Here is a 16,118-nt window from a genome sequence, read left to right on the forward strand (position 1 = left end):
CCCACGGCTCAAATCGTGCTGGCAGTAGCTGCTGTGAAGCCAAAGTCATTCTGGCCAACCCTTTTCAGGTGAGAGTGATGGTAGAGCTCTGCTGGGCTCTTTGCTGGCAGCCTGTGCAGGCAGCAAGCTTAGCTGCAGTCTGTTGTGATGGAGCTGGAGCTGGGAAAGGCTCCCTTTGCTCTGCAGCCCTTCTGGAAAGGCATGGGAGTGATATGTGGAGCAGCTGGAGGCAATGAGCCCCTGCTGCTTTGGGCTCTGCCAGCCTGCCTCCCCCAGCCCTCCTGGCCATGCTGGCACAGCTCTGCCTGGGGCCGGCCCCACTCTCCTGATCCCATTGCCTTGGGAGCCTCAGGGCTGCAGGCACTGGTATGGGGTGAGGAGAGAGCCACAGCAGGCAGGTGGAAAACAAACCAGCCAGAAGGGCTGAGCAGTCTGTCCAGGAATTACCCTGGCCTGTCTTTGCTCCAACTGCCAGTCCTCAACATGAAATGAATGGGTTGAGCACCAGCAAACTCCTGAACTCCCACAAGGGCTGCCCGGGGCTCTGAGTGAAAGCCTTGACTAAACATTTCCCTTGGTTGAAAGAACAGAACTGAGCAAACAAATCCACTTCTCACAGGGTATAAGCCCTTTGAGTGCTGTGCTCAAGTCCTGCTGGAGCAGAGACCTTGATGTTTGAGATAAGGACAGCTCATACCAGGGCATTTGTCATGCTGGCCCTCAGTCAGCTTTGATAATGGACTTGTGGTCTTTAATAAATAAAACTATCGATTGTCCCAGCTGTCAGGAGGCCAGGGCAGCTGCTGCCTTTGACTGTTTGGGTTAGCAGCCCTTCCTTGCAGGCCTCCACCATATGTGTGAGCAACATGCACAATGTGTGTTCCCTGCCAAGCTGCCCCCAGAAGGCTCCTGACAGCATGCCTTCTTTTCTTGGGGACAAAAAAGATTAAAACTTCATTTAAAAGTGAGGGAGATAATGACAGACCATCTTATAATTAGACCAACTGTGAATTATCTGGCTGCAAACCTTGAAATTTGACCACAGGTGCCAGTTTGTTGTTTTGTTTTTTTTTTTTCAGTATGACACAAAATAAAGACTATTTGTAATGTCCTTCAGAATTATGACTTAAAGTCACAACAGCTTTACAGAATTTCTGTTTAGTTGCTGTTCTGCCCCTGCCTTTGCTGACTCAAGGCAATACCTGCATGATGGTCCTGTAGAGCTGTGAGGCAGGCAGATTTTAAAGCAAGTCTCTAATCACCTGATACAGTATGGTCTTATTTGACCAGGTGTGGGAGTCTCTGCTTTAGCATCTATTTCATATTCTAACTGGGAAGAAAACACTATAGGTCTGTAATAGTGATCTCACCTTCTGAGCTCTCATGTGTTGTATGAAATGCCCCTGCAGAGCAAGGACCTGAAGGGTAAGAGGGGGTTGGTGTTGAGGTTTATTTGTCTCTGAACTTATGACTTGTACAAAACACATAGGTCTGTATGTAGGACCTTCCCTAGGTAACAAAACCTTTTTCCCTTTTGTGTTTTCAGGACAGTCAGTGTGGAACCGTAATTGACGTCAACATCGAGTGTGCTGTGAAGCTGGTGGGAACCAACTGCATCCTTTACCCTGTCAACAGCAAAGACCTGCAGCATATCTGGGTGAGAACACAGCCAAAATACACTGGGAGCCAGGGCCTGGTGGTGTGCAGGGATGCTGCTGCACTTCAAGTCTCTCTTGAAGGCAAAGCATCCATGTTGTGCAAGATGCATCTGCAGTTTGGTTTTATTTTAAAAACCTCCCTAGCAGAAGATGATGCAGCATCTCCTCATCTCCCCATCTGTTCTGTGTTTCTCATCACATTGCTGAGACCAAATTTTCTTGAAGAGCTAGACTGACATGAAATTATGTGAGAACTCCTGCACTGCGTGTGGAAAGCTGGTGTGGCAGCATGACCAGGGCAGCCCATGGCCATGGCCCAGAGCTGCTGAGCTGTGACACCACTGCTGTTTAAACAGGCTATAAAAATGCTGAGATGAGTCAAGAATGTTTCTGTTGAGCTGGAACAGTCTCAAATATATCTGTTTCTCTCTTTGAGTGGATAGTTGGTTTCCAGAGACCAGGTGGGGTGGGATTTCATTACTGTTTTTCCTCTGAGATAAAAATAATTTGGGAGTGAAGAGCAGGAGTGTCATAACTCATCCCAAGTCACAGCCTTCAGGAAGACAGTTGGATATGAGCTCCTCTGGGATGAAAAATTAGTCTTAGTGATAAAAATTGTCTCCAGCTGCAACAATTACTTAAAAAGTTTTGTTTCCTGTTTTTATCATAGCCTTTCATGTATGGTGACTACATAGCCTATGACTGCTGGCTGGGCAAGGTCTATGACTTGAAGAACCAGGTCATCCTCAAGCTCTCCAATGGAGCCAGGTACTTCTCTCCTTCCTCTGGAAGACTGTCCCCCCTGGTTTTCACAATCCTGATCTGTTTTATGAGAACAAGAAACAGTTTGGGCTTCATTTTGACATAGTGATAAGTTATCTGCTTGCATGATCTTCAGATGTCAGCAAGAGAATACTTCTTTGTCTGAAAACGTTGAGATTCATTGACAACCCTCTGGAAAAACTGTAGTCTGAAAGGTGGCAATATTTTTCAATCCCAGCAGATCAGTGCTCCAGAACTAAAGCTCACTTTAAACTGTGCTTCTCCTCTGCAAAAGTAGCTGTTAAGAAGGGTGGTTGTTCCAGACTATTTCTCAGTAGGAGAGCATAACGTCACCAAGATGCAGGGAGAATTCTTACCTTTAAAAAGGCTCTGTGAAATGATGGAAATTTGCAGGCTTGTGGTTTTTATCAAAGATGAAAAAGCAACCCAGTATAGAAGAGCTTTCTTTTTCACTGATGTTTTTATAAATGAAAACACAATCCAAAGTCTAGAGAAAGATTTAACGAGAGATATTGAAAGAAATATGTGGTGAAATTTCTGCAAAGCCAGCAGAAGGATCTGAATTCTGTTTCTCTTGCATGTGAGACAGTGACTTGTGTGCTAACCCTTATGGATTCACAGCATTCTCTGTTACTGAGGCCTGTCTTATCCAACAAACTCTTGATGCAAGGGAAGGAAGGAACCAGTGGAGGGCCAAGAGGCGTATGGGCCTGGCAGCTGGGGAATAACCCATCTGTCTTGTAAATTGAGTGTTGACATTGATGTTTAAAACACAACAGCCAAACCCCCAATTCTGCAGCCAGTTCTGAGTCTAAGAGGAGTGAGTAATGTGGGAGCTGTAGCAGATGATTGGTGGATGCATCTGAGAGTTTTGACTGTGTTACTGTGCAGTTAACCCAGGCTGGAAGGTTCTTAGGTCTGTGTTAAACGAGGAGTGAAAAATAGCCACACATCTGTCTGTAATGCCTGCAGTTATTGGTGCAATTTAAAACTTTGCTTGGAATCTTGTACCAGCTCCTGCACAGCTGTGTAAAGTGAGGTACTGCTTGCAAAACCTCTTCCTAATGAATCATTGGAAATATCTGAAGATATTACTGAAGGAAATATGCCCAAATTGCCTTTAAGTCCCAGCATGGTGTGAGTAACAGATGGGACCTCTGCAGCAGGGAGGTCTTGTCCAGCACCCAGCCTGTTACTTAGCTTGCTTTTTTACATGTTGAATGGAACGTTTAGATACCTTTAATGCTTTTACAGCTTGTCTGTCTATAACCAGTTTTTCCCTGCCCCATAAAAGCTCAGGGATACACTGCTGGGTGCATGGCCAGATGTGCTCAGGCTGTTCCTTGGCTGCTGTTTGCTTTTGGGGTAGATGACTTTGGAAGTGTGACCCTGTGTCTCCTGTCTGTTTCCAGGTGTTCCATGAGCACAGAAGATGGAGCCAAGCTGTATGATGTTTGTCCCCACGTCAGTGACTCGGTGAGCTGCTGGTTCTCCTGAGAGTCCTTTTGATCAACTTTGTCTTGGAAACTTTTTGAGCAGGAGGGAGGGAGAAGGCAAAATTCATAGGAATTTATTAATCCTAAGAATGTATCACTTACAGTAACAGTTTAAAGGTGATGTTAGTCACGAGCAGGATTTGAGGAGGTATTGCAAATTGATACATCCAACTGGTTTCTTTGTAAACAACTTGAGTAACACATTGTCAGATGGCTGGTGTCAAGGCAGTTCACTCACTGCTCCTTATATCTGCACATGCTTCTAAAGGCTCTAACTCTATTTACTGCTTTTAAAAACTGTTCCCCTTCTGGAAGAAGGGGTTTTGTTTAACAGGTGTTCTGCTAGAAGCAGGTTTTCAGGTCCTGTAATGTAATGTCTCTTGTTACTGCAGTCCACGGTGTTTTTTGAGCAGAGACCTGCCACCACACTGGCATTTTCCAAATCACATGGCAGGGAAGGTTTTGCTTGCTTTTGGGTAAAACAGTTTGCTGTGTGATGGGATCTAACCTCTCTCACCTTCAAAGGCTGATGACAGCTTGCTTGTTCTTCCAAAGGGCCTTGCTGCACTCCTGGCAGCAGTGTTGGGAGATGACAGAGGATGACGTGTGATGCTTAGGAACTAGCAAAGCACTGAGCTCTTATCCTTCCCAGCCTTGAAAGCAAAGGTCCCTTTGATCTAAAACTGCACTTCTGCTAAAACTCGATGCCAGCTTGTTGAAGAGTAAATGGAATATCAGTTCAATAGGATGTGCTGCTGTGGTTTCCTGGTTCTGTACAGGAAAGGAGTGGTCTGTCACTCGATATTCTCCAATACCTCAGTCTCTGCTACTTTAGGTTGTGCAGTGTGTTTTCTGCTCACTAAATGGATGTTGTAGCAACATTTAGCTTCTGGTTACCTAATTTTGAGATGGCTTGTTTTGAGTCAGGCTGCCTTTAAAGTGTACACAGTCCCCTGGGGAATCACAGTTTGGGCTGAATCAGCTGTCTCCAGTGTTACTCTTGATCCTGTGCTCAGAATTGCTGTGTGTTAGATGGTTACCTGACTTAGATCTTGTCACACTGCTCTTATCCCTTCTGACAAATTACAAGACTTGATGCAGTTTTGTGCTCAGTATTTTATCTACCCTAAACTGCTCTGTCCGCCCCCACACTCTGAATCTCAGTATCAGTGGGAAGGAGCTCTAGGAAAGCAATTGTTGTGTTTACTGTCCTGTTTTTGTTTTCAAAGAACTGTAATATTAACTAATCCACCTGAGACAGGATTAGTACTTACACACTAAATTTGACAAGCAAGGGAGTGAAGGCACACATCCTTTGCCTGTGAAAGATATAAGTGCTTGAATTAGAGCATGGAAAAGAGATGTCCTTGCCCTGCTGACCTTGGCTACCTTGTTACTGGAACTTCTGTGTGGAAATTTGCATCTTTAGTTTCTTGCGAGTACCTTTGCTTCTCCTGCACCAAGTCCTGGTCCTGTTGGGCTGTGTGACAGAGCAGGTTGCTATAGGAACTGTTGGGTTGCCTTCAGGAGAGGATGAGATACTGGAGATGGGCATCTTGCAGACTTTACCTTTATAGTTAATTTTACTGATCACAAAAGGTGGAAGGGAAATGCTGGAATATTAAATCTTAGAGTCCTTTATGCTGTTTTTCTCCCCTCTATTTCTCCCACAGGGTCTCTTCTTTGATGATTCATATGGCTTTTATCCTGGACAAGTCCTCATTGGGCCATCTAAAGTGTTCTCCAGTGTGCAGTGGCTCTCGGGTGTGAAGCCTGTTCTGAGCACAAAGAGCAAGTTCAGAGTGGTGGTGGAGGAGGTAAGGACTGACACCCTGACACATGGCCTCCTTCTGCCCTGCATGGTCCCTGGCTGGCTGTTTGGAGCAAAGTCAGCTTGCCATGGTAACCTCCCAAGAGCAAATGTGGTGTGGCTGTGCTGTTCTGAGGTGACAAATTTCTCACTGGGGACTGGCAGGACTTTGGAGCATCCTAGCAAGGGTCCCTGCAGGCTCCCTGTAAAGTGATCATGTGTCAGCACACTCAGAGGGCAGTACTGCTGATCATTAGGGCAGTAGGAGCACATCTTCTATCGAAACTTAATGTTGCATGCTGTCCAAAAAGGAGAAATATTGCTGATTCTTTGCTTAAAGAAGGAGCAGCTCCAAGTCCATTAGCATATCTCTTTGTGACATTGGACTGCTGATTTACATGTACCATAGCTTCCTTCCCAAGCCACTTGTCTTTCCTTGAAGCTAAAAGCTGTAGAATCTCTGTTATCAGGCTATGGGGGCACTGTAATTGTCCTGGATGGGGTGAAACTTCACTTGCCCATATTAAATGATAAAAGCAGGTGTGCCACTTTGCTGTGTGTAAACTTTGACATCTGAGATATGGGTCTGGGAAAGTCTCTAAAATGTGTAATTGCCTTTTCTATCACTACATTGTAGGTACAGGTGGTAGAACTAAAGGTTACTTGGATCACTAAAAGCTTCTGTCCTGGAGGTACTGACAGTGTGAGCCCTCCTCCCTCAATAATCAGCCAGGATAAGCTGTCCAGGTGAGATCCCTTGGAAAGCCCTTTTCACTCCCAGCACTCAGGCTCTGCAGACTGTGGGTGACAGGCCTACCAGCTTAAGGGACACAATGCTTCTGTTTTCAGCAGGATTTTTTTTTCCATGTTGCATGCCTGCATATCCCAGAGCTTCAAAAATACGAGAGCAACTTCCAAATTAGTTTAGCAGACCCTTGAGTTACCAGCACGAGGGCAAACATTCTGCTAATGCCAAGTTCTCTCCAGCTGACAGGTGCACGGAGTGGTGTCTGGCAGCAGCTTCCTTCTTCCCTTGTCCTTTGGCTCCTGCCTGGAGCAGGCTGCAGCTCCGTGTGTGTCGGGGTGGGGCTCAGGGGTGCGGCTGCAGCCCGGGCTGGTGCTGAGGCAGTAACTGGTGCCCTCTGCAGGCTGCAGCTGCTGGAATGGGCTGGGAAAGCTCAAAAGACAAGTCAGATGAGCAGCAGCACTGTCAGTGTGGGTCCTGCCTGGAGCTCCTGCACTGGAGGGGAGCAACTCTCAAATTACAGCAAAAAGCCCCAAATGTCTCTTGGCAGCTCTCTCTGGGAGGAGGAGGGGAGCTACAGGGAGAGGAGTGATTTGTGTCCCATCCCAAACCCTTTGTATCCCCACCCAGTCCCTGGTGAAATTCCCACTTCTCCTTTAGAATTGTGTGCCTGGGAATGATTTAGTGTGGTGCTGTGCCAGCCCTGCAGCAGCACTGTTGGTGTGAGGCCGTGCCAGCCTTGTCAAGGCTCTGGGATTCTGGGTTCTGTTTCTGTTCTGTGCTCATGGCTCTCCTGTTCTGCCAGGGTAAAGCGTCTGGGCTGCTTTGACCATGCCCAAAGGCAGCTGGGGGAAAGGTGCCTCTACGTGTTCCCAGACAAAGTGGAACCTGCAAAAATCACCTGTGAATGTCCAGAGAGGAATTGTGTCCTGGGTGAAGGATCAGTTGCCAAAAAGGTGAGTTGAGGGGTCGAGGGAGGTGTTGACTTCTCTAAGCATTTGTGGTCACTGTGGCTTTTAAAGCAGAGATCTTCCTGGTAGTCATGTGGTCTGAAATGTGACTCCTGAAGTGGTTGTGAAGAGTAATGGCTTGTTGTTGCCAGCAGGGAAGTCACCTTGTGGAGCACTCTGACTGCTCTGGGTGAAGCATGCAGCTACACCTTGAGAGAACATGAACAGGGCCTCAGCACAGAAATGTCACCTTGCAGGGGTCAAGTGTGCTCTGACAGCTGGGATTTATAAACATGTTGTTTTCCTTAGTATTCTCATAGAGCTGAAATGTTTCAGTTGCTACAGTGAAACAAGGAAGTTGGTTTTGCTTCCTAGGCCACATGAATCATGCTGTGGTCTGTACCTGCTGGCTGTAGAGCCATGGTGTTCCTAGAATAACAGGATGTCATCAGTGTGTAGATGGTGACCTCTGTGCATTTTAAATGGATCTACTTGTGACCTTCCATGATAAAAAAGTTCAAAACATGCCTAAAATAAGCTGAAGGAGCAAAGCTCACTTTACTTGGGCTAGTGCAGTGCTGCTCCTGAGCAGAGCACTGTGAGCTGCTGGTTTGCAGAGTAGTCTGGTGCAGGTGAAATTTGCAGAGCCCCATGGGTGCTGTTTTTCCTGCACAAAGCTGAGCATTCCCCAGCCTGCTGAGTGCCCAGGCACAGGTCTGACCCACGTCTGCTCTCTCCAGGTGAGACGGCTGCTGAAGAAGCAGATCGTGAAGATCATGTCGTGCTCCCCAGAGTCTCAGGGCACAGGTGAAGCCCCTGACAAAGAGTCTGCTGCAGCTGCTGACCAAAAATCAGAAGAGCTTAAGCCTGAATCCAAGTGTGAGCTGGATGACTCTTCCAACAGTGCACCCAGTCCTGGGGAGAGAAAGGAGGAGCAGCCTGAAGAAACAGGGAAGGAGAAGGAGGGAGCAGCAGCACGGCAGCAGCAGCAGCCCCCGTTTCTCCTGAAGGATGAAGGGCTGCCTGACTACAGGCTGCAGTCCATGGAGCAGGATGCTGATGATGAGGCAGCTGATGACACTGATGACACCAGTTCTGTCACCTCTTCTGCCAGCTCCACTGCCTCGTCCCAGAGTGGCAGTGGCACCTGCCGCAAGAAGAGCATCCCTCTTTCCATCAAAAACTTGAAGAGGAAGCACAAGAAGAAGAAGACCAAGGTTTCAAGAGAGTTTAAGCCAGGAGACAGGTGAGCTAGATTTCCACACCCATGTGTAATTGCCAAAATCTCCCTTCCCCAAGTGCTCAGCTGTAAAGCAGCACCTGAACTCGGGTGCAAGATGATGGGGAGTTTGGGCTCTGCTTGGTAGTAACTGACAGCAGTTACCTTGTGATGATTGTGCAGTGGCCTGTGTGGAATCAGCTTGGTCTCAGTCCAGCTTCTGATGAAACTGGGGCCATGTGACCTGACACTGATGCTATTCCATTTCAGCTGTGCCTCAGGGCATCTACAGCGTATCTGTGCTGTGCTGGATTCTGTGTGCAGGGAAAGAGGTGAATAAAGATCACACAGCTTAAACATGACACTAATTGGTTACCTTATTGGCAGCTTCTGCACAGAGGCTGAGGACAGACCATGCTAGGAATGGACAGCTTATCCTGGAGAGCTGTCTCCAGAGCAGCACAGAGCTCTGAGCTGGCAGGTGGTAGTGCTGCTGTGGTCTCTGTTATCCTGGCCCTGCTCTGCAGAGATCTGCGATTTTTGCCAGCAGTATACATCTTAATATTAGAATTTTTTTTAATTAATAAATTGCAGTCACTCCTTGAGAGCCTTGGAGGAATTTATTTCAGTAACTTGAGGGAGGGAGCACTGCATGTATCTGCCCATTTCTAGATAAAACTGGATGTCAGCAGCTTTTGCCTTTAACTTAGGAATGTTTAAACTGTTTTCATGGGATGGAAGGACATCTGACAAGTGGCCTGCCTGTCTGCAGGCTTCCCTGGGCTGCTTAGTTGTGTACAGATTCTGCACCAACTGATGCAAGAGAACATGTGAGAATTCTCCCAGGAAAGTGACATTATCAGAGGTTATTCAAGAGATTCACTAGTTTGAGAATGTCACGAACTTCATTGGCATTTTTTGTAGGTATTTAGCCTCGCCTGTGAGTGATTCTTGTAGTCCTTGTAAGTTCTGGAGAAATTAGCTTTGAAGGTCACAAAGCCCAGCAGAGCAGCATCCAAGTGTGAGAAAAAAATGGGAGTGTGTGAGAGTTCCTGGGAATGGATTCTCAGTTCACTCTTCATGTCTCACTCCCCCGCTGAGTGTCTCTGTTTTACTGAAGGTTTTGCTAAGGAGAGCATAGCTAGGGCACCTGGTGGCTCCCTGTACCATCCAGGCAGAGGAGAGAAATCCCTGTGTCAGCCCCAAGAAATTCCAGTGCTGGATCAGGACAGCTCAATACAAGAAGATAAAGAGATAACCATGACACAGAGTAGGAGTTAGAGGCTTTTTCAGCACAGACTGAAAGCCCCCAGCTGATGCTCTGAAGGGTACATGGGGCAGCTGGGCACAGCTCAGTGTGAGGGGCCAGTGCTGTGGAATATTCCTCTGGGGTGCTGAGGAATCAGAGATGTTTCTCTGGTGATCAGAGATGTTCTGCCAGGCACTGCTGAGAAATGCCAAGTGCCAGAGCTGCCTGCACTCGGTGATGCACATGTGGTGTGTCAGCTCCTGGGCAGTCTGGCTGCAGGGGCCAGCTCAGCATGTGGCTTTGCCATCAGTAGGTGACCTGCTGCAGCTCTCTGTGCAGCACACAGACAGCTGGATATCTTTCAGTGAGGCTATACAAGGATTTTTATTAACATCAAGTCTTGATTTTTGTTTAAAGCCACCATTGCAGACAAGAGTGCCTCATTTCCTTGCACAGCCTTTCCACTGCCATCCTCAGCTGCACATGTCCCCCAGACATGTCCTTTGTGCCCCAGAAACCATCTTGTTGTGTATCACACACACACTTGGCCTGTTACAGACCCTTCTCTGATAATTTCTGCTGTTGAGTACTGGCCCTGCTAAAAACTTCATCTTGTTTCCACTTAAAAATATTTCTCTGACATTCATAAAAACAAGGCTGGGGACAAACAGTATTTGCCTATTGTATCTTCATTCTGATTGGGTTCTGAAACCAACATAAATCCAGCACTTGTGTTACTCTGGAAGACCTGGCCAGCAAAGTAAAGGGAAGATTTAAAGCCAGTGTGGGGTTTGGTTTGTTCTGTTCTGTAGGAGAGATGAAATTAGTGGAGGGCTCATTAGAAGAGTGTCCAGCTAGGCTGCCCCTCCTACCCCAAGCACTTTGCCTCCTCAAGCATCTCTGTCAAGCCCCTCAGCAGAGAACCAGCATGTGGTCCATTGTGGTGTGTTTGGGTTTAATTTCTGAGCTGCAAAGACACATGTGTGTTTGAACAGCTGGGGAGGACATTTTTCTCTTTTAAACAAAATCCTTTTCCTTTACTCACATTCAATGTGTAGCCTCTTTCCTTTGTTTTGGTGTTTTTTTTCTCTCTGGAAGGGCTGTGATGATTTATCTTTCCACTCATGTGTTCTTCTAGTTTCAAAGACTCCTCAGAGCTGGAAGGTGCTCCAGTGGAGAAGATCTCAATCTTCAAACTATTTGAAGCTCCTGTCAGGGGCAGAAAGTGGTGCTAGTAGATGTTAATTCACCTCCATAGGAATAAAAGTGAACTCAGCAGGAGCCCCCTGGAAAGTCAGTGCTCCTTCAGCAATGTAACTCCTGCAGGGGTTGAGAGCCCATCAAAACAACGCTGCTGTGTAGCTGTGTCCATGTGCTCCACATGGGGTTTCCTGACTTGCTTCCCAGCCTGCTGATCCGTGTACCTTTGTGTTGCTGAGATCCATCTTGATCCTTGATGTTCCCTTTGGTGACTCATTGCCTTTTTGTGCTGCCAGGGTTGCTGTGGAAGTGGTGACCACAATGACTTCAGCTGATGTGATGTGGCAGGATGGCACCGTGGAGACAAACATCCGCTCCAATGAGCTGATCCCTGTCCATCACCTGGACAACAATGAGTTCTGCCCTGGAGATTTTGTGGTGGACAAAAGAGGTATTGGGTGTCAGAGCAATGCTCTTAATTGCAAAGTATTGTTCAGTTTGGATCCCCTAATTTACTCTGTAGCTGTTGGTGCTCACTAGAGGTGGGCACCTGACAGAGACAGCAGTGACTCAGCTGACTTGGTGGGAATGGCAGCAGAGAATCATTATTTACATACCAAAGTTGAACTATGACAACAGGAGGGATGTGGAAAGAATAAATACCAAGGATACAAACTAAGATTTCCAGTATTTCTGCAAAGCAGGAGTTGCCCACCTTGAAAGGCCCAGCAGCTCTGAGCTCTGTCCCAGAGTGAGGGGAGAAACAAACAGCTCACCTCAGGCTATTTTCTCTGTACAGCTGATCTAGCATGACCCTCACGTTTTTTTCATGGAGAGTTTTGGGATCCAGAGGCCTCTTTTTCAATCCCTTTTCTTCACCAAACCAATTGGTGATGCTAGTGAGGGCCACAGGACAAGTTCAAGGAGACTTACAGCTTTTGGATATGAAATATTGATGAAGCCATCTGGCTCTCAGCTCCTTCTCTAGCAAGGGTAGGCCCTCAGCAGTGGGGACCAGAAGACACTCAGATTGGGAAGCAGGAAAGTGGCTTAGCATAAATAGAGGCTATTTTATGTGGCCATTTGTGATGAGTAATGTCTGACTGGTCTTCTGGGTAACACGTAGTCTGTGGAAACTAAAGTTACCCGTCAGTTCCAGCTCTACCATTCTAGTTTGGCAACAATTCTCACTGTGTAGGAAGAAGTGTTTTTCCTCATGCCATTCACAAGTGGAAGGCTTTAGCCATGAGAGCCCAGGAGCTGACAGCCTCAGTCACTGAGCAAAGTCTGTGCTCCTTTGCCTGATTTGTCTGTTTTCTTCCCTATCATTGTGACCAAAAGCTCAGAGCTCCCAGGACCCTGGGTTGTATGGAGTGGTGCAGTCTGGGGACCACATCGGCCGTACCTGTGTGGTGAAGTGGTTCAAGCTGAAACCCAGTGGAGATGATGTGGAGGTAAGTGCAGGAGCCAGGGCCTGCCACAATCAGCTAAGAGAAAGCAGCCACAAAATAACACAAGCCTAACAGATAAACACAGATAAGCCTGGAAATCAGCTCTGCATTGATTGTGTGTCCTTGAGGAAGGGAACAATGCTTATGGGCCTGGGGGACTTAGCTAGAGGTGATATCACTTCATATTTGTAGATGCCTGTGAGGTGGCAAAGATCAGGCAGATAATTTACATCCCATGGCATCATCAGGTTCTGGTATGGATAAAGATTTTTGCTAAAGTTGTCACAGACAATTGATTTCTTGAGTTCACTATAAGAATTTTTCCTCCCCATGTCTTTGCATGGTTCCTAGAAATAGGATCAATGTATTGCATGTTGTTGTTTGCCTCTGCCAGGTAGTATTGCCCATAGTTAACCTTTTTCTTGGGATTTGTAGGAATGCTGTATTTTCCAGTCTTGATACACTGTAGTCTATCACGATGCAGAAGGGGGCATCTTGGAGATGAGAGGGGGCCTCGACACTCCTTTGTCTTGGCCTGCCAGAGCACATTGTCATAACTGAGCAGGGCTCTTCACATGCAGAAGCAGAACATGTCTGGCCAAGGGTTGTGCTTCACTTATTTCTCATAATTCATGAGATCCTAGCTCTCTTTCTCCAGGAGAAATCAAAGGAAAGATGTTTCCCATTAAATTACAGGGGTTTTTTGTCATATACTTCCTGTTGCATTGGATAATTTCAAAAGTAAGTTCTTGCCCTTTGGGCCCCAGTGAACTGCTTTGAGAAATCTGGGTGTTCAGAAGGGAATAAAACACTGTGGCTGCACATCTCCTTGTCACGGTGATGTGAACCCTGAGGTACAAGTGAGGCTGAGCAGATGAGACAGAATATCTGCTTCCTTTCATTGTTGTGCCTTGATCCACTGGATGAGGCGACAAGAGGGACAGCAGCAGCCCCTTGCAGGCTGAAAAGGGATCAAACAAAACACCAAGTGCTTTGGAGGGCTGAAGGTGTGTTCTGGGGGTCAGTGCAGCCTGGTGGGGCTGACGTGTGGCTGTGTCTGGCTGCAGCTGATCGGGGAGGAGGAGGACGTGAGCGTCTACGACATCGCCGACCACCCCGACTTCCGCTTCCGCACCACCGACATCGTCATCCGCATCGGCAACTCCGACGGAGCCGCGGCCAAGGAGGACGAGGTGGGTCCTGGCCACTGCAGCCACGGTGTCTCCAGGTGTTGGTGGAGGCACTTGGAAAGGTTGATAGGAAGATGTTAGACCCTGCATTGGCATCCTAAATAAACTCTCTAGCTTCCTGATTTTGTATTGGTGTCCCCTGCTGTCATGAGTAACACATCAGAGCTCTGGTGGAGATGCAACCTTGAAATGCTTTGACCTTGATGATAGTCTGCAGCAGAGCAAGAGTGAGACAAGGACTGAACATATGCCTGAGGGCTTTACGTAGAACTCTTGCTTAGGATTTCAGACTAACTTGTAATAAAAGGATATTCTGTGGGCTCCTGAGCAACCATGAGGTGGATTTGTCATGTTCCACTTGGCAACAGAAGACTGGGGTTCAGCTCTGGTGACTAAGCTATGTTCATGTAAATTTTGTTGAGCTGATTGATTTCCTTGGGGGAGGAAGAAACAATTTATATTGTAGACAAAACACCTTTGGAGAGACCTCCAGCTTTTGAGCCTGCTGCCCTAAAAAGTGTTAAAAGGTGTAGTGTGGCTCTTACAGCACAAAACACATCCCAGCCTGCTCAGCTGACCTAAATAACCTGCTGCAGGGCGAGGTGCTCCTTGCCTGCACACCCTGCAAGACTGTGGCTTGTTTGTTCATGCCTGTGCTCTCTGAGGAGCCCCCTGGTGCTGGGTGTTGGGGGAGCTGAGGGCACCCCACTAGAGGGCACCCCCATTCCATGGAGGACCTGTCCCTTGCTGGCACTGAAAGGCTGCTGGTCTTGTCAAAGATCAGGATCTCCTGCCAGACCAGCACTCCTGCTCCTTGTGGAGAAGAGTTCTCCCCCCTCCATGGCAGAGTTGTGTGGTTTCTGTATGTAGGATGCAGGTGTTGCTCTAGGTGGTTCTCCAGCTGGGGAATGTGTTTCTCAAATCCTTCCTGCTCTGCACTGAAGTGCCTGGGGAAGAAAAGGGACTGACAAACCACTCTTGTCTCCACAGCCCTCGGTCGGACAGGTGGCTCGCGTGGATGTCAGCAGCAAGGTGGAAGTGGTGTGGGCTGACAATTCCAAGACTATCATTCTGCCTCAGGTGAGGTCCTGTTCCAGCTCCCAATATCACCATAATTCTTAGCTGAGTGACAAGATGTAGATTTAAGTCCTGTGTGTAGAGAGATTCACTGGGTAAGGGACTCTTGCTCTGTTGATTGGTGCAGTCCCATATGCGAGGGTGACTTCCCAATTCTGTTATCACAGGAAAATCCTTTTGTCAGGAGGCAACTAGTTGGTCATAACTGCTCTCTAATCTGGTGACTAGGAAAGCCTGGACAGGCTCTTTTTGCCTTCACAAGTGCCTCCCAGCTCTGCCCACAGCCCTGCTCCTGGCCTCAGGCACCTGGAGCTTGGCAGAGCTCAGGGATCATTGGTTCTGACTGGAGCCCAGGTTAGTGCATTGCCCAACCAGGGCACTGCCAAAAGACTATTGCATGTTCTGTCTCTCTTGTGAAATGCCACCATAGTGGGGTTTTCACTAAAGAAACTCCTCCAGAAGCTGGGCCAGAGCCACAAATTGTCACCTTAGCTAACCTAGAGATCAGACTCAAATCTTATTCCAGGCAGGGAGGGAAAGGGTTGAATGCAAGCTGAAAAATACAGATACAGCCACACTGCTAATCCACTGCACTGCTGATTTGTCTGGGGTTCTTTTAAGGCTTTTGTTGTAATGTCTTGTACTCATACTTGCTACTCCCCATACAGTTTCATCCCATGTCTTCTCTCCTTGTTGCCTGGAATGAAGGCAGACAGCCTAAAGATACAAGACAACCTACATCTGTAGAGTCCATTCTGTCACTGACAGAGCAGCCACTGCCTCCACTGCAGAGATGCCTTAGCAAGTACAATGTACTTGAGCAAGATCTCTTTTTAAACCAAGCAGCTCTGCATTAATTACAGTAGAATAGTCAATGCCTGCACTGTGGCAGTGGACTGGGGCGTACAAAGCAGGCTGCTGTCTCCCTTCCCCGTTGTCACATGTGCTTGGATCACAGGCACAATCAGAGGTCTGATGCCTGCTCCACAAAGGGCTGTTCTCACACTGCAGTGCTGGGGCTCTGCAGCAGCTCCTGCTGTGTCACGCCAGTCCCTTCGATTCTGCTCCTCTGCGTAATTATGGGAGTTAGGGAAATGTCAGGAGCATGAATTATCAGTTGGTAAAACCATGATTTATCAATGCCTGACCATGTGCCCAGAGACAAGCTGTCTGGGTGCTTTTTCACAGCTCTAAAAATAAAGATGGCATAACAGGCTAATTAACTTTCCAACTCAGATTTGGATTAGCTTTGAGGGCAGTGAGTTTTGATGGCTTTTCGTGCCTGCAGTC

At 47.5% G+C, this 16,118-nt stretch overlaps 1 protein-coding gene across 2 annotated transcripts in view; it reads left to right on the top strand.

Moving 5' to 3' along the window:
- Positions 1-16,118, top strand: part of UBE2O (ubiquitin conjugating enzyme E2 O) — a 62,543-nt gene that overhangs the window by 37,233 nt on the left and 9,192 nt on the right. For both annotated transcript variants that reach the window (XM_054645357.2, XM_054645358.2), the window contains exons 3-13: positions 1,547-1,657; positions 2,329-2,426; positions 3,854-3,917; positions 5,611-5,754; positions 6,385-6,494; positions 7,298-7,448; positions 8,183-8,688; positions 11,407-11,561; positions 12,452-12,564; positions 13,629-13,754; positions 14,742-14,831. In XM_054645357.2, the coding sequence (XP_054501332.2) occupies positions 1,547-1,657; positions 2,329-2,426; positions 3,854-3,917; positions 5,611-5,754; positions 6,385-6,494; positions 7,298-7,448; positions 8,183-8,688; positions 11,407-11,561; positions 12,452-12,564; positions 13,629-13,754; positions 14,742-14,831 (1,668 nt within the window). The remainder of the gene's footprint in view (positions 1-1,546; positions 1,658-2,328; positions 2,427-3,853; positions 3,918-5,610; positions 5,755-6,384; positions 6,495-7,297; positions 7,449-8,182; positions 8,689-11,406; positions 11,562-12,451; positions 12,565-13,628; positions 13,755-14,741; positions 14,832-16,118) is intronic.

This window comes from Agelaius phoeniceus, chromosome 19, assembly GCF_051311805.1.
Source record: "Agelaius phoeniceus isolate bAgePho1 chromosome 19, bAgePho1.hap1, whole genome shotgun sequence".
NCBI lineage: Eukaryota > Metazoa > Chordata > Aves > Passeriformes > Icteridae > Agelaius > Agelaius phoeniceus.